The sequence below is a fragment of the Neopelma chrysocephalum genome, unplaced genomic scaffold (genome assembly GCF_003984885.1).
Source record: "Neopelma chrysocephalum unplaced genomic scaffold, ASM398488v2 Primary Assembly neopelma1_66, whole genome shotgun sequence".
NCBI classification, from domain to species: domain Eukaryota; kingdom Metazoa; phylum Chordata; class Aves; order Passeriformes; family Pipridae; genus Neopelma; species Neopelma chrysocephalum.
This window is the reverse complement of record NW_020897725.1, coordinates 1,347,579-1,366,657: the sequence shown is the minus strand read 5'-3', so window position 1 is coordinate 1,366,657 and position 19,079 is coordinate 1,347,579. Positions and strand designations below refer to the sequence as shown.

General features: G+C 36.5%; 1 protein-coding gene across 6 annotated transcripts in view; it reads left to right on the top strand.

Annotated features, from left to right (window-relative positions):
* The window catches only part of CSMD3 (CUB and Sushi multiple domains 3), a 621,549-nt gene that overhangs the window by 509,584 nt on the left and 92,886 nt on the right, over positions 1–19,079 (top strand). For all 6 annotated transcript variants that reach the window (XM_027684441.1, XM_027684440.1, XM_027684437.1 and 3 more), the window contains 6 exons: positions 2,363–2,481; positions 4,509–4,578; positions 6,576–6,692; positions 12,885–13,094; positions 14,259–14,447; positions 17,800–17,977. In XM_027684441.1, the coding sequence (XP_027540242.1) occupies positions 2,363–2,481; positions 4,509–4,578; positions 6,576–6,692; positions 12,885–13,094; positions 14,259–14,447; positions 17,800–17,977 (883 nt within the window). The remainder of the gene's footprint in view (positions 1–2,362; positions 2,482–4,508; positions 4,579–6,575; positions 6,693–12,884; positions 13,095–14,258; positions 14,448–17,799; positions 17,978–19,079) is intronic.

Sequence of the window (19,079 nt, the reverse complement as noted above, 5' to 3'; positions counted from 1 at the left end):
TGCTCATATGACAATCCTAATCGACTGTGTCCAGTGCAGTCCTGGTCTCTTCCCACAAGTGACACCCCTGCAGCCCCACAACACACCGCTCTTTGCCAAAATCTACAAATTATGCTCAATACAATAACATATGTACTGTACAGTATGTATGTGTAGGACACAAATACTAGTCACTCGGCAAAAATGAGAGAATGAGTAAACTGAAAATAGCAGTTGTGCTTCTTAACTAACTGCGAAATACCTGCAGCTTGGTGAGCACACAGAATTATTTCATATGTTTTTTATTATTGCTGAGTACCTCACAAGTAGAAAAGACTGTAATTTCTGAATGACTTTGCTTTAGCTGACTGACAGGAATTCTGGCAATCACTAATAGTTTGTTGCAGATTTGCGAGTTTTTGGTTTTTTTTTCCTTCCCAGCTGTGCAGTTCCCTGTGCTTATATTGGTTCTGGTGTCTGATCTGCATAATTGTGTCACAGTTATTTCTTGTCAGTTGTACCGTATGCAAATCTCATGCTCTGGTTGTCTGATTAGCCAGCTGGAGAACACAGCCTTGCAAAATTGCTACCTGATCACTTGTCTATAACTAAACATTAATTATAGGTAGAATTATCCTGCCATTTCCTTGAAATGCAGGTACTCTCTCAGCTACTTACAACTTTGAGTGGGGAAAAAAAGAAGGAAGTTATGAAAATGAAATAAAATAAGACCAAATCTAGTAAAAGTGAAAATGCATCTTTGTATTCCTACATGTCCAAATAATGTGTGTAGTGTACTACCTGTATACAATTTTCACCTCTAAAAAAAGAAAAAATTCACAGTATACTATTTATAGTATTGGTCCATGCTGAGAAAAATAGCCAAACATGGGTGTATGGATTTTATAGAGGTGTATGTGTATGAATCTGTACAAAAGTGTGAATGTTTAAACCCAAAGTATATGCTGAAAATTTCAGATTCAGAAAATAGTATTGATGTCCCTCAGTAGATACCAAATTAACCAGTAGCTCAGTGAAATATGCTATTTTACAAGATAAATGAAAAGTAACTTTTCACAGAATCGCACAGAATCACAGAATCAACCAGGTTGGAAAAGACCTCCGAGATCATTGTGACCAACCATTGACCTAACACCACCTTGTCTACTAGACCATGGCACTATGTGCCACATCCAGTCTCTTCTTAAATACCTCCAGGGACTGTGAATCCACCACCTCCATGGGCAGCCCGTTCCAATGCCAAATGACTCTCTGTAAAACATTCTTTCTAATGACTAAACCTCCCCTGACACAGCTTAAGACTGTGCCCTCTTGTCCTACTGCTAGTTGCCTGGGAGAAGAGACCAATCCCCACTTGGCTACAACCTCCCCTCAGGTAGTGGTAGAGAGTGATGAGGTCTCCCCTGAGCCTCTTCTTCTCCAGGCTAAACAGCCCCAGATCCCTCAGCTGCTCCTCGTAGGACCTGTGCTCCAGTCCCTTCACCAGGCTTGCTGGCCTTCTTTGGACACGCTCCAGCACCTCAATATCCTTCCTGAACTGAGGGGCCTAGAACTGGACACAGCACTCAGGGTGCAGCCTAACCAGTGCCAAGTACAGAGGCAGAATCATTGCCCTGGTGCTGCTGACCACACTGTTCCTGATCCAGGCCAGGATGCCATTGGCCTTCTTGGCCACCTGGGCAGACTGCTGGCTCATGTTCAGCTTCCTGTCAATCCAAACTCCCAGGTCCCTTTCTGCCTGGCCAGGTCCCTCCAGCCACTCTGTCCCCAGCCTGTAGCGCTGCAGGGGGTTGTTGTGGCCAAAGTTCAGGACCTGGCACTTGGCCTTGTTGAACCTCATCCCATTGGAATCAGCCCACCTATCCAGCCTGTCCAGGTCCCTCTGCAGAACCCTCCTGCCTTCCAGGAGATCAACACTCACCCGCAAACTTGGTGTCATCTGCAAATTTGCTGATGGTGGACTCAATCCCCTCATTCAGATCATCAATAAAGATATTAAACAGGATTAGGCCCAACACTGATCCCTGGGGGACATCGCTAGTGACCGGCTGCCAACTGGATGCGGCACTGTTCCCCACCACCCTCTGGGCCCGGCCCTCCAGCCAGTTCTTAATCCAGCAGAGTGCCCCTGTCCAAGCCATGGGCTGCCAGCTTTTCCAGGAGCACATTTTTTTCTCCTTATATAACCGTTTTTCCAAAATAATATACCACTTGCTAGTCCACAGACAACTGCTGGTACCCAAGAGCTCCCTAAAACTTATCAATACAGTGTGCTTATATACAGTGTACAGAGAAGTTCTATGTGAATCTAAACCCACATTTTATGTTCCTTGGGACGTTTAAACTTCTCTGCTTTTCTCAGCTATAGGTTTGGATTCTTGTCCTGAACCACAGACCCCAAGCAGTGGAATCAAAATTGGAGACAGATACATGGTTGGAGATGTGGTGTCTTTCCAGTGTGATCAGGGTTATTCTCTTCAGGTAAGACAAGTTTCCAATTTCAAATTTCTTTTAATTGTTTCGCATGGTTATGTTTGTATCTGTCAGTATAAAATGGGCAATGAACTCTTTGCAAATTTTAAACCCATGATGAGTTTGCAGGACTGGTAGGCTTTTCTGCTAGATATTAAATTAGCAACTATCCAAATATACGCATAGAAGCTCCATCAGAAATGTATGGCTTTGTGCTTCCTCTGCATTAGTGATGATCAGTTATCATCTACTATTGATGGCATCTTTGGTACTCATAGCTGAACGGTGAAGTGTTGGCTAAATAAGTTTAATCGCTTTATGAACAATTAACAATAGTTGTCTATGCACAGGACAGAAAAGAAAGAAAGTAAAGAGTGGGAATAAGAACAAAGGCGAAAAATTGTTTTTCTTAGTGAATCAGATAGTGTCAGTTATTTTCTTTCAGTAATATCTTGAGGGGTTTTATCCAAAAAGTTTATCAAATAGGGCTATATTTTTGCCAAACAAATTTGCTATGTCCTTGCATTAGCAAAAGTTATAACCAAGGGCAATGCAGTGATTGGAAATCATCAATAGGAATATGTCTGCCTATAAGAAAGACCTGGAAAATATTTTCTAAAATTTGTACAGCTACACTGTAGAATCAGATCCAAAACTGAGTATTGTTTTCTCTTGACACACTCCCCAAAAAAACTTGTGTGACTCTGCAGATTCTACAGTCTTCCCTTCATCTAGCTCTTTGAGAGCCAAAAAGAGAGAAAATAATCACATTACCTATGCATAGCAAAAAGAAAAGTTTTTAACAGGGGGAAAATAATTTGTATATAACAGCACGTGATTAACCATTAATGGAGTTATTGGTGCCTTTGAAGCAAAACAGCAAAAGGAAAAATTAACTTCCTATTTTTCTTCATGAATATCAGTCTCATCTGTAACACGTTGATGAGTGTCAGACAACTAAATGAAGTTTTAAAAATGCTAATAATTTCAAATATGTCTTTTACATAATTCTCTGAAGACCTAAATACTAAGTTCGTATCTACTGCATCAAAAATAGAAATCGAATTATACTTTTTGACAAAAAAAGAAACAACCAACCTGCAGTTTATGTATAGTGATAGAAGCTAAATACACTTGTCTGCTTCTAGATTTCAGATGGCATTTGGATCTGGAACCTGTATCACAGTTTCCTCCTTCAAGATAGAATTCCTAGACATGCCTGTAGATTTCTAGCATTCCAAGAATAATTGAAATAAATGTTCTGTGATTGCAGCTTTGATAATGACTATTGAAATTTATTTCTTATGTTGCCTGATTTTAGCTGGTCATTCTTGGGAACAACCTGATGGATTTTTTTTATTCTCTGCTTGAATTCCACACTTAAATACAAGTTTATGAGCAGATAAGCCACAGTAAATGGGTGAAATAAAGAAAATAGACTGTGTAAACACCCATATAAAGCTTGTTCCCTACATATTGTTTCTCTGGCTTGTACAGTGTGACTATATGGTGTTGCAAGATATCCCAAGGACAGTTTTCTCTTAAGATTTTCTATTTTTTTTTTGCTGTTGCCGGAAGACAATTATAATTATATGAGTCTGATGAACAACACAGACGGTGTCCCTATTACAAATTTAAGATGTACAGTCAGCGGTGTATAATTTATATAGTTTATGTCTTTTTATCATGTTCAACAAATAAAGCAAATCAATGCCATGTAAATATTGCTTCAGTTAGACCTTCAGTTTCCAGACCCTTGGTTTATACTGAAGTGTGTACAGAGGCCAGCTGGATATTGCTATACTTTTAGAAATAATATAAATGGCATAGACTCAATTATCTAGTCGACTTACAGTCACAGTCTTCTCTGTTATATGAAGGTATGATACAATTCACACTGTACAATTATTGTTATATTTTTGGGTTTATATATTTTGATGATGTATTAAATGATACATTATTTTTGTTGAGATATTAATGTTGTGCTGTATGCTGTATATTTTTTATACAAATTAGCACATATTGTGTCATTTTAGGGACATTCACATATCACTTGTATGCCCGGACCAGTAAGAAGATGGAATTATCCAATTCCAATATGTTTAGGTATGTTCACTTTACATAATGTTTCTTAAATATGCCAGAATGAGAAACCAGAGAACGCAAAATAGATACATGTAGGGGAAAGAATAGGGACAACTGGAATAACTTAATTAAATGTGAAAACGGTCAAATTAAACTAAGGGTTTTCAAAGGTTGTCTCAAACTTATATTGGCAAATCTTTTCTGAAATGTCCAAGTAGGAAAAGAAAGAAGTATGTTGTCTCTTTCAATTCAAACTGTATCATATGTATGATATGATTCTATATGTTTAGCCAGAATCTATCATCAATTCATTATCAGAATTGAGACCTCCAGAGACCCTCAAAAACATAGGTAATTTATTTAGGGCTCATTTCCCCAGAAAATGATGGCTATTGTAGTAGATACTAAAATAGAAATAACATTGCATTTTTATCTCTAATGGATTCAACATAGGCATGTCTACCCAATTTCAGAAAACACATTATTTGTCAAGTTATATTATATACATGTCCATATTAATATTACTGAAAAAAAAACACTGAAAACCTGTCAGAAATGAAAATGAAAAATCTCAAGTGTATTTAAATATACTCTCTTTGTATAAGGAATAAATGTGAGGAATTTAAAACTCCTTCTAGCTGTATTCTCTTTCGCTCCATAGAAAAGCCTTTTTGTTTGGGCTCCCTAACACTAAAAGTTATCACTATTTGTAATCTTGAATGTATGGAAAACAGAATCCTGCTCATTAAAGATTTTCTACTTTGCTTTTCTTGAAGACAGATTATATATCCTCTTGAACAGCCTCAGATAATCCTGTTCTTAATCCTGTGGGGTGTTAAAAACCTCCTATGAGGTACTGAGCTCCCTCAGTTTAGAATTTATAAATATTCAACAAGATTGAGATATTTGTAAGAATTTTTTCAGGAGTTAGTCTTCAGTTTCTGTCATTAAACATTAACATATGGTTAGGAAGTCTGGTATTATAATTGCACTGCTCCTGGTAAATTCTGAAGACAAAGACACTGTGCTGAAATTTTAGGAGGTTTTCTTTCCCTTTACTTTCCTTCTTTTTTGCAAGTAATGATTTTTACTTGTGTTTCAAATGATGTAGCAACTTTTACATGGACAAAGCTGTTAAACAAAAATTCTATTTATCATAATTAACACCTTTAAATGTAATATGGAAATCTAAGTTACTTTATTCACTGATGTCATGCCTTAAAAAAAAATAAGTTGAAATATGGATTTAGTTTGATGTCTGGAAGTATGTGTGTGTGTACCTTTTCGAAGTCTGTTCATTTTATCTCATTTTTAGAACAGTAGGATACAGATGCAGTTTTTAAAAGGCCTCTTCAAACACTTTGAGTACAGAGTCTTTAAATTACATTGTTATATTATTCAGATGCTCCTTTACAAACTGATGTCTCAGTGCTGCTATGAGCTGATCTGTACCTCTTGCCTGTCACAAAGACAGTTCATGCAGAGTGCAGAGTAAACATTAGGACAGTGAAACTTGTGAAGGGTCTGGACCACAAGTCATATAAGGAGGGCCTGAGGGAGCAGGGGTTGTTTAGCCCTGGAGAAGAGGAGGGTCAGGAGGAGGCATTTCAGATAATTTCTGGCTGCCCAGGATGGTGCTGGAGTCACCATCCCTGTAGGTGTTCAAGAAGTGACTGGACATGGCACTTAGTGCTATAGTCTAGTTGACAAGGTAGTGATCAGTCAGAGGTTGGGCTCAATGATCTTGGAGGTCTTTTCCAGCCGAAATGATTCTGTTCTCTTGTCAGGTGCCTGTGTTCCCTAAGTTAAAACCTAGTCAATTCAGATACCTGTTTTTAAAGTACCTACTTGTAAATTACTTTCTTATAGATATTTAGTGGTAAAGAAATATTTGTATGTTTTTTGAAATATAAACCTAACTATTATTGTATTATTAATGTGATGAGGATCTTCAATACTCTGGATTAGTTTTTAACTCATTTCACTCCTCTGAAAAAGGTCTTTGCCTTTTTTTTCAGCACAATGTGGTGGTGGAATGTCAGACTTCAGTGGAGTGATCCTCAGCCCTGGGTTTCCTGGCAACTATCCTAGTAGTTTGGATTGCACATGGACAATAAAACTGCCTATTGGGTTTGGTATGTGTTCCTTCGTAGACTAAAATTGGTCGGGCTTTTTTACAGATTCAAAATACTGAACATAGATTTTAAAATATTGTTAATCTTTATCCTATCAAAAACCAAAATTAATTATAATTCATTTAAAGTAAGCTACAAGGTTCTTGTTTTTTCATTTAACATGTGCCATAATTTTCTGATAAAGACAAAATTGTTTATTAGAATTAAGCACAATTTTCTAACTTAACAGGATTGATTTCTTTTTGGGAAGTCATAAAGGCAACAAAAAAAAAAAAGAGATCATCAATATTTCAAAACAAGTCAGTATCACTTTAGAAGTTAAAGCTACATTTGAATTAATTTTCATTTGCATATCCTAGGTGAATATCACAGCAGCACAAAAATGTTCCTTGAAAGGAACTCCAGAAGCCTCTCACTCAAAGTTGTCAAGCTTCCCACTCAGAGTAAAATTATTGCTAACAGTAGATCAAGGCCACTACAATGGGTAGAACCTTCTAGTTGGGGCTGCTACTCACCTATTCAATTCCCAGCCTATAACATGTAAAAATGTTGTGCTCCAGATGTAGAACTTTGCACCTTTCCTTGTGCACACCTTTAAGAAGGGTTTGTTTACTCCATTCTGAAGTTTTTCAGCGTTCATTGGACAGAAGTTGTGCCATTTAGTATATCATCCATGCCCCCTAGTTTAGTATCCTCCACATATTTGTTGAGGATGCATTCTCATTTTCTAGGTCTCTCCGGAAGACATAGAACAGTGTAATTTCCCATAGAAACCTGTGGAATATTGTGCTTGTTACTGGCTGCCAACTATTGAATGTCTAATTGTCACCCTTAGAGCCTCAAAGTTATGTTAATAATATTTAACATACTTCCTTTCCATTCATCAAATTCATGTTTGTTGAGCTTCCAAGATGAGAATACTATAGACCGAGTCAAAAGCCATAGCAGAGTGAAAGTATATTATATCCACCATTCTACCTTTGTCAATTTAATAATAGAAGGAAATAATGGTTGATTGACTGTTATTTTCTTTTAGCAAATCCATGTTGACTGCTCCTGAGTCCCTTTTTTGTCCTTTATGTGTTTGGAAATTGTCTCCAATTAAACAAGTTCCATAATCTTCCCAAGGACTGCAGTGAACCTGTAGTTGTCATTGCCTAGGTCCTCCTTCTTGTCTTAAAGGTGGATATGTATTCAGGCTTTTTCGAGTCACCAAAACTTCTCTTTTTCACCATGATTTTGTAAGGGAATTATCAGCATTTTAATTACACTGCCTAAACCCTTGAGCAACTTTGGGTGGATCTTGTCTATATTTTATTGTGAAATCTTTATTCAAAGCTAGCCAATACAGTTGTCCTATCTGATTTTTTAACACTTGTGGAACTTTTTTAGGAGTATGTATACTTGGATTTTTTTCTTTGTATGTAGTTGAATGGCATGCTGTTTTTTTTAGACATGCCTCACTGTTTTCTATTTTATACTTGCCATCTTCTGTCATATTCATTTCTGGGTCTTCCAGAGTAAGTGAGTGTGACATCTCAAACAGTCTTCCCTTCTGCATGTGTTCAGATTTTTTCCCTCCTCTTTTTAAAATCAATTTTGTGATATTTTTGATTAGAAATCCTATGAGCTTTGTTCACTTATTATTTAAATGAAAGCCAATTGTTCTGCACGAGTTCCCACAGAATCTATCTGTGGGAAATACATTACATTAGAATATAGGATTATTAGAATTAGAATATTAGAACCCAATTTGTATGTTTGCATTTTGTTCAAAAGACCAGTCAATAATTGATTTTTTTTGTATTATCATTTTATAGAAATAACATTGACACTTTAACTCTGTCACTACCTGAATCTCTAGACAGCTTGGTGGGACAGTTTCTAGTGTTTCATCATGAGTCACAATGCTGTCTAGAATCTTCAGATTCCAAGCAGATTCCTGCTCATTGAGTTATCAAAAAAACAAAAACAAAACCAAAAAACAAACAAAAAAACCAAACAAAAAACCCCCAAACCAACCAACAAACAAAAAAACCCATTAGTAGATACATCCTCCCTGGCTCAAATCTTCAGGAGAAAAGGATATTCAGAGCTATTAGGGAACAGGATACTTTGTCAAACGGTTCTGAAGACAATTGCTAATAAAGAAGAAATAATAAAAATCTGGAATATTGATTAAATTTCACATTTCATAAGCTGGTGTGTTCAACTGTATTTAGAACCTGCTGTCTTTTTTTATGTTGCTTTCTGCCTCTTGGCTCACTTTGCTGCTGTCCTGTTATTTCCAATACTGACTCCCTACTACAATCCATTTTTTTGCTTACATTCTCCCAGGCGTATGTTTCCAATAATTCTAATTTGACTCTTCAGACTTCTATTGAAACTTTTTATTATTAACATACTATTTAGTTTGACTTCCATTAGGCAGGAAATTCACCTATTCAAATTTTGGAAACAGTTTCTTTGATAAATAAGTTTAGCTTCACCAAAATCAATAGTTCTGAACTGCTTTGTCCTAACTGAAGTTTATTCACTGGATTTATCAACTGTTTTCCAGTTCATGTATAGGAAAATAAAATGCTCCTTTTTCTAGGAGAAAACTAAAACTGCACAGATTGAACAAGTGATTGACATTTTTGACCTTTTCTAAACGGGATCTGATTAAAACAGGATTGAAAATTAAAGTAAAATTTTATTTTAAAAAGAAAAAATATGACATTTGAAGAAGTGATGGCTAAAACTGGTTTTAGTGATGCTGTGATTCCAGTCCAGTGGGGGCACTTAATTCCAACTCTTCTGAGTAGTAAATAGAAAAATGCAAAAACACCATCATGGGAAGCTTCTATAGACTTTCACTTGTTTAACTGTTTCTAAGAATATTTTTTCTCAGTCATTAATTACAGATCATAAGCTTTTACACTGTATGCCAGCTAATAGTGTAATCTAAACCAACTATGTTGATGTACATATACAAATATATTTGTATATACAAATATTTTAAATGCTCTTTTAAACGGGTGCCCAAAATGCAAAAAGTCAGAGAAAAATTTAGTCCAACAAGCAGAAGTCTCAGACAAATAGAGACGGGTGCTACAGGCTGAGAAAAGGATGAATACTTGGGAATACTGCTACGGTTCAGGAACTTGTAGAGAAAGATAGTAGAGTACAGAGAGCAGAATGATGGGCAAAAATATATTAGACATGGTCTTGTATCAAAGAAAGTGGGTGAAAGAGGAAAAAAAACCTGACAGCAAGATCACAAGAGTCGGCAGTTATTAATGGCAGCTTAAACTTTGGACAAGTGTTTGGTTCACAGGATCAAATGAAAGGCCAAGCCTACAAATATCACAGAAAAAGAGAAAAGCTTGGATATAACTTGATTCTCTGTGTAGGAAATATTTGGAGGGCTGGCAAGGTCAAAGAATGACACTCATAAGCAAAAGTTTTTCTTATCACATATAGGGTGTCTTCTGATAAAGAAAGACAGAAATTATCAGGTTAATAGTAATTTAATTGTGCACCTATCTTTTTTTTCTGGTAGCACATAAAATGTTCCATGCTTCATAAAACCATTCACAAACTTTACATGGTATCTAGGGAGAAAACTCTAAAAGACAGTGACAAACACTATTTAGATATTACAGTCTAGGAGTTACAAAATTATTCATTACTTTTTCATAATTTATCTGATATTATATCTTTTCCTTTCAATTTTATATGAAATCATGTTGCTTGTCTTTGCCAGAAACATCAGTGGAGCTCAATCATCTTTCTAATGAAACTACTCCATTATCATTCTGTATTTGCACTAGTTCCTGACAAAATACAAATTCTACTTTGCTGTAATTATATAGAAATTTGTATAAACAGGAAAATGTTTAAAAGCCCTATAATAACTCAGCTGCTGAGCATTTTCTTCTCCTCCTGCCACATAATTATTGTAATACTCCACCTGGTTAGGAGAGATAACATGCTAATGGATAGTAAGCTGCCTCCCTGTTCCTTACTAAACCAAATAATCAGAAATTTCTGTCGCTAAGACCATCATATGCCACAGTGTGTGTATGAGAATTAAATAATTGAACTCCATGTTTAATGGGAGAGGGACTGATGAATGATGGTTAGACAATATGATTTACATTTTTTTAGTGACTTAAAAAGAAGTGTTATAAGTGCAGCCACCTCCTGCAGCCACTCCAGCTGATGATCCTCCTGCCTCTAGAGCTTAGTCTGGTGCCCAGAGACACAAAGTCTCTGCCCAAGATGAGTGGCAGCCATGTGCCACTTTACCATTTGCAGATTCAAATAGTAACAAAGCTGAGCACTGACACACACACACAGAGGACACTGATGTGGCGGGTAACACGCACTCACACTGAGAAGGGTACTGCCTTCAACAGCACTTACTTACAGGGCTTACTACAAACACAAACACAGGCAGCCAAGTCCCCTCCTCCTCACGGGCTGGCAGAGACAGAAGGTCACTAAAGACACTCACACAACATTCTCTAGGTTGACAAGCACACATACATTGTGGATGCCTTGAGCATCTGCTTGCAGCGTCTCTGGATCTCAGGCTCCCTTACCTGCTTCATGGGTCCCCTACTCGCCAGCCAGTCCAGTTTGATGCTTGCTGCAAATGTGCAGCACTCACACTCATCCCTTAGGTACTCCACTTCTTCAAGTCCTGGGTGTACCAGCATGGACTCTGCCTGCCTGATACCCTGAGCTGGACCCAAGGCCTTCCTACTCACTGTTTAGTCCAATTGAAAGTTTGCAAGTAGGTGACACGTGTGCTTCCCTACACTCACCAGGACTGGCGAAGATATAAACACTTACCCCTCAGCAGCCAGCACCAGGCATAAGGCTGTGACTCACAGCCTCACGGCTCTATTGCAGCCACCAACTCTGAGCTCTTCATCACCCCACTACTGGTCGTCCCAGTAGTTGGTTTCAGGAACACACTGTTCCCACCCCACTGACTGAAAGTTTCTTGTAAACACTTCAGGCCAGAGGCTCCCTGCTTTGACTTCAAAAGCTGGCACCCAGTCCACTCACACTGGTGCCTCCATTAGCTAACATTCTAGGAACAAGGTCTGTACAACTATCCCTAGATCCAGAGAGCTATGACCTCTTACTCCCTCAAGTAGTTGGCACCGCTGGCTGGAGGCACCCACACCACTGGTCTGACTCCAGTAACAGGCACCAAGTTCTGCTCACAGATTCAGGTGTCACCAGTAGCTGGCACTTAATCCTTGCAGAACACATAAACGCAGGATTAAGAGTGAGATTACACAGATGGATAGCTAAGAAAAGATTTAATAAGAAGATATGAGATGATAGGACAGATATGACCAGGTGCTCAACCAGACAAACATACTGACCAGCCCCATTTTACATGCAACACGTTCCTTTCATTCTCTATTCTCATCACTGCCTCACTTACCGTTTGTCCTTTGGGTTCATATCTTGGTATGCTCTTGTTCATGGCTTCCTCCTTTTCTTATTTTTTCGTACTGCATTGAAAAAGGTCAGTGACCAGATAACCTTGAAGGAGCAGATACTTTACTTCCACATACTTTTACAATACATATAATCCATATAAGATGCTTTTTTTTTTTACTGTGCCTTATTATTTCATGTATATAAATGTTTTTTAAAAAATAAATATAATCTGAGAGAGATCAGTTTACGTGCAACTACAGTGGAGCTATCTCTGAGATAGAAGTCTGTCACTTTTTTTTTTTCAGGTGTATACACACAAAGCATTTTTCATTTAATAGAAAAGGAGATTACTTTATGCAATTGAAAACAGGAAAGATTTAGCTAAATGTAATGTATTCAGAATTCAGAACTTAAATTTGACCTAAATTCTATGATTCTGTGATTCTAAATACACAAAGAACAATGTTTTCCAAAGAGTAATATATATGTAACCTACAGTTTGATACCTTGAATTACGTCAGTATTTCAGTACATTAGCATTTTTTACCTTGTCAGCCTCTCAGAATTAGTAATGTGTATGGAAAAACAATGCTTCAAACTGAATTCTGTGGACTGTATCCGGTGGTGTAATACATGTATTTCCAACTGATTATTTTCTGTGATTATCAGTGTAAGATGTACATACTTTATTTTCTTTCCTGGTATCGATACTGGTGACTTTTATTTACTTACAATGTTTTTCAGGTGTCCATTTGCAATTTTTGAATTTCTCAACGGAGACCATACATGACTACTTAGAAGTTAGGAGTGGATCTACAGAAACTAGCACAGTTATTGGGAGACTAAGTGGCCCTCAGCTCCCAGCCTCTCTGTTCAGCACAACTCATGAAACTAGCTTATACTTTCACAGTGATTACTCACAGAATAAACAAGGATTTCATATTGTATATCAAGGTGAGATTTGGATATTCTTGTGAGAACAATATGGCTGCTGAAGGTTTTATGGGCTTTTGGGGATTTTGTGTATTGTGTTCTAGAAGGATATGATCTAAATACTGGTTTAGAGTACTGGATTGATGTAGACTAGTGAAAATTAATACCAACCCAGAAATCTCCAAATCCATTTCCTAGTTTGCAATTTCCCTGAAAGGTTCTTGTTCTGTTGCACCCAAGTAGGTCATGCTGAGCTCATGAAGACTGCAAGATCATAATTCTATTTATAGAGTTGCATATTCATGTAAAAGGGATTAGATCACCACTCTTCACAGAAAAAGGTCAAATGTATATTTTAAACTAGACTTGCTCTCATTACATGAATAACACCAAAGAAGGATTTAAAGAGTTTTTACTTTAGAGCAGTCTCCTATTACTGTTTTAATAGTAACAAGTCCAAAATGACTTGAACTCTGTAACATTCTGGAAGTGAGCCACTGTAAAAAGTATTAGCTTTTACAGATAAAGTCAGTTTATGACTTCAACTGCTAAGAAGGCCAGACTTAAGAGCTTATACTATTACCGCTATTAATAGTAATCATTTTGGAGATGCTGTTATTTGTCACAGAATTGAAAAGTTCCTGTCCGTGTTTTAATCACATAAGAGAGAACTGCTTCTTTCAAACATATACAACCTCTGATATTCTGATACTGCAGACTGTGCACTGCTTATTTCTTCTCAGTTCTCTAATAAGAAGCCAATGCTTCAAATCTTCTTGGAAAACATCACCAAGGCGTTCTTTGAAATTCATAGTTTGTTATAGAGCTTTTTAGTTCTTCTGAGAAAATCAAATTAAAGTATAGACATATATATTTCTCCTTTCTCTTAAACATAAGAATGAAGACCCAGAAAACTCCTATTGGAATGGAAAAACGCTTTGCCTAGCTCAGTTTGGTATCTTCAAATGACAAAAAGAAATGTTATTTAGTAGCACAGAAGCCTAGCTAATTTCACTGTACCTACTCCAGGTGTGGGATCAATGATTTGATCATCACTATCATGGAACTTTAGACATATGGGATGCCCATGATTATTAAGTTTATTCTAATTAAATACTTTTATTTTTGAAGTAATTAGAATTTGTGTCTTACTTATTTTTCCCCCATTTTTATTCCTTATTTCAGCATATCAGCTTCAAAGCTGTCCTGATCCTCGACCATTTCGGAATGGTTTTGTTATTGGAAATGACTTCACTGTGGGACAGACTATTTCATTTGAGTGTTTTCCTGGCTACACATTAATTGGAAATTCAGCTCTGACTTGTCTTCATGGAATCAGCCGCAATTGGAATCATCCTCTCCCCAGATGTGAAGGTATGTTCCAGGTGACCTATGAACCCCTCATTATTTGAAAGTCTTCCTAAGGACTGTTAACTGAAGTAGTTTCAGCTTTTCAGTTTATAGGGACTTGTATTTTTACATCGTGGTCTTTGCACAGGAAGTATTTGGTTTTGCACATTAGAATTTTAGTGGAGAAGCTGAAATGTTTCATGGAAATATGAAATCTCTGAAAACTTATCTGTGGTAATAAGTTTACATTTGGAAGGCTAGGCTTAAAGTTTGGAATGTGGAGACCCATGCTGCTTTTAATCTAGGTGATGCAACATCGTGAAAGGTCTGGACTGAATCAAGAAAAAAAAGAATTCAAAAATTGAATTTACCAATTCTGTCCACTTATGTTCTGTCTCATCAGTTAGAAAGAAATGTCAAAGGTGGCATAAAGTGCAATTGTCCTCCAGTTAATGCTGTGTGAATTCCTTGTACATATATTTTTTTCTGAATGGGATTTTATTTTAAATTACATTTTTTAACCTTTCAGATTTTCTTTTCATTATTATGCTTGCAACAGGTAAGCAGATTCAATGAACTGTGACTTGCACATAACTTACGTTTTAAGGAGACAGAATTAATGTATATGATGATTCTGTAGAAGTGCTTATCTTATCCTTAGCTATGCTGAAAGGAATCTGTATCTAAGCAGCAGGCCAAGGAAGGTCAGTCATGTTGTGTTGCCAGACTCTGAAAAAGAAAAGGATGGGTGTTTTGGTAATACAGAAATCTCTTTGAGAAATAGATGTGCACCACAAAAGCTATTTGTTGAACTGAGGACTGGATTTTCTTCCATATGAAATAATTACTTTCTTCTGGGAGGTCCAGCTTTGTCACAGTTGTGGCAACATTTAGACACCAACATTAGATTCCTGAAAAAAAACCCAGACACAGCAAAGATACTTCATATTTAAAATTATCATCCCGAAATCCTACGTTCTTGGGACTGCAAGGTCCAAACACCTTTAACAATTAAGTTATTGACTGTAAAGTTCTCTGTATGCCTAAGCAAAGATGAAATCTGTACAACATGTTGAGTACCCGCTTTCATATGCCATAAGACCCTTCACAGTTTCAGGAGAGGTATTCAAGATCCCAGTTAAAGGCCTAATTTCCCTATATACTGAGTGGTAAAAGCTCAACATTAAGAATGGGATTGAGCGCGTAGAGGAGAAAAGCCTCAAAACCCCACAACAACAACAACCTCCCCCCTAAAAAACCAAAACAAAATAACCCCCTCCAAAAAAAAAGCCACCAAAAAAACCCACAAAAAAACCCCAACAAACCACCTTAACAGAAAATAAAAAGCTCCCCTATTTCTGCATTTTTGAATTGTATTCTGAACTGTCTTCCCAAATTTAGGTACTTAAATGAAAAGCCTCATTACTCCAAATTCCTTCTGGAGTCAGTGAGCCACAGGAAATTCTGGGGGAAGTGGTAGCTAAATTAAGACCTAACTGATACTGAATTCAGAAAGGGAAGCCTCATCATATAAAAGAGAGATGACACCTACACTGTCTGGTTTTTGAAAAGGAAAGAAGTTAATTCATTGCAATTAACACCCATTTTCTGGATCCTGTGGGAATAATAATAGTTCATGTCTTAACTGCTAAACACTTAGCTTTTCCCTATTACTTAGTTCTAACTGTATTTTCTGTGCCTCAGAATCAAAACAAATAATTTACTGAATAGAGCGATTCTGCTTCTTTGAACTACCTTAGTGGACCCAGGAATTTAATCAGTAAATTTGAATATGTCCAAAACACGTTGCTGTTCTGAGAATCAGTTTTGACGAAATTCCTGAACAGTGGTTGGATGTTCTTGGTTTCTACCTAATGTCATATGAAAAGATGAAGATAAAAAAATCAACCAAATTAATAATAGAGATCTAATATGCGTGTTATGCTGCATGATTACAGACTGTCAACATTGCTCAGCTCCTAGAAAAATTTCTTACATTACATGGGGTTTTGTGCAGTTATTTACTGTGGTATTTTTAGTAAAGAGTTTGTGACAATCTGAATCAAATGTCACTAAACTTGCTTTCTGTTTAAACAGTTTTCTTCTCTTTTTGCATCCTCATGCACCTAATATTCCTTTAACCTGTGCTCAGCATCATCTAATACTCTCTGACCCTTCTTAACTCATCTCCCTTGCTTTCATCTGTTTGGATTCTGTTGCTCTCCTTTTCCAAGAAATCTCTTTGCCTGACAGTCATCAGACCATTTCTTCACTCCCCTAAGACCCAGCTGCAAAATCAATTCTGTCTGCACTGCTCAAACCCCTTTGAGACTTTGAAGCTAAAAGCTGAAGAAAAGCAGTATGCCAGCTGTTCAGTCTGAAGAGATGAGGTGTGACTATGAAAGTCTCCTTAACCTACAATTCAGCACCAAAGGGTGTATATATATAAACCCTAACACATGCTTTAGCTAAATACGCCTATAATTCCTATATGTAAAACTTGTATTTCCAACAACCTGTTCTCTGGTTAGAGATTTTTAAACATATTTTAGGGAATCTGGGTTGCCATGCCATGTGCATTTTGGGGTAGAGTGGGCAAAACAAATGTATGCAAAATAAAGCAAATGATACAATTTTAACCTTTGCTCACTTTTCCAGAACTAGGCTTCTATAACATAGTTTCTTTTCTGTAATAACAGGGTGGTGTCATACTCAACATCATCTGAAACCTCTGAGGAGAAAATTATATAACTGGACTAAGGGTTTTCCAGAAGTAAAAATCCAGAATCTGTATGGTGATTCTTGCACTGTATGGCATCTAAAATTAGTACAATTCAACGTGAATTACAGAGAGAACTCTTACTTTGTCTATCAGAATTTGTTTCCATAAATGCAAAATTGCTATTCATACTGCTGGACAATGTTTTTATTTTCAAGTTCCCCTCTAATTTTCACCCACCCAAGCATATCCCTTCTCTCACGTGTTACTTTTGGTTGTCTATCTGACAATAAATGAAAGCAATTAATGGGATTCCCAACTAATTTGTATCTAGCATTTATACAAAGCCCTAACAAAATCATTTTCAGTTGTGCAGGAAATTTTACCCAATATCCAAATATGGCTTTAGTTCCAGTTCTGATAGTATTTATAACATCAGAATTAATTTTTTTTTTACTTTTTTATTTGACCAATAATGTCAAAATGGACTTCTGACTCATGGCACAAAGCTCAATAAAATCTGTTTCTTTACACAGCAATGGTCATACGCAATGTAGTTATAGTCTACCAAATGTGTTTAATAGTATAGTTTTTACATAGTCTAATAACCCAAAAAGCATCTAATGTATTTTTTTTTAAAAAATGTCTTTTTTATAGCGCTCTGTGGAGGAAATATAACTGCAATGAATGGCACCATATACTCTCCTGGATACCCTGACGAGTATCCAAACTTTCAAGACTGCTTCTGGCTTGTAAGAGTACCACCTGGGAATGGAATCTACATCAATTTCACAGTTCTTCAAACTGAGCCAATATATGATTTCATAACTGTCTGGTAAGGAAACAATGTTGACATTTATTTAATCTTCATGTGACCCTATACAACAAAGCTTGAATTTAAAAGAGTATATTTGTAGTTTTACCCTTGTTTTCCAATGGACCATTCTCTCTAGGAAGCACTGGATAAGAATTCAAAAACAATAATAGTGTTCCTCAGTTTGTCAGCAAGAGCATACAGAGACGTGCTATGACAGCTCATCAACGACCAAGAGAAATAATGCTTAAGGAGTGATAATAAGAGTTTACAGATATGTGTGTTAGTGGTTTACAGCGTTAGTACTAGAAAATATGGCAACACTTTCTTAATTTCTTCCAAGTTTGCTCTTTTTACTTTTAAGAGTACCTAAAAGGAGACACTCTATTTGTATCTAGCCATGGCAAAAAGAGTTGAGCCAACAGTAGCCGTAAACAAATTATATTCTCTATATACCTGAATCCATGTCTATCATGGCTCTGCATGATAACCTATCACCCCCATCAGTAGCCTCATTATCCCTCATTAGTCCCTCCACCACATATCTCAAGACATTTCGTGGCTTTAGGCCTCATTCATATACATATGCAAAAATTGTATTATATACATGATGGCTATAGAATTATATAGCTTATGCCACTTCTGGCATTATAATTGTCTAAAGAACTGATCAAACTTTTTACAGAAGTTTCCAATGGAAAAAAAAAAAAGCATTTTATTCCCAATTCAAATGTTTCAAAGCATATAATTTCTCTGATAAAACAGAGGGGGAAGAGTCAATGTGTCAGAATTTGGACAAACATACTACTACAAAATTTTCAAAATAAAAAATATTCATATTTTATTACATATTGTGATTTTTCAGTTAAATATTATATATTTTCAGTTAAAATAATGGTTGAAAAAATTAACTTTAAACTTCTATTATTTAACGTTTGTCAATTCTGATCTGAAAGGAAGCAAATATGAACATTTAATGCCCTTGTAATCTGATTCTGTCCTCTGTACAGTTCCACCATTGTTTAGTACTAGCTTTGATTTAACTTTTCTACTGAAATTAGAAATTTCTAGTGAAATTCATTTTTCCATAATGTAGCAATGATCTTACCAGCAGTATGTTTTG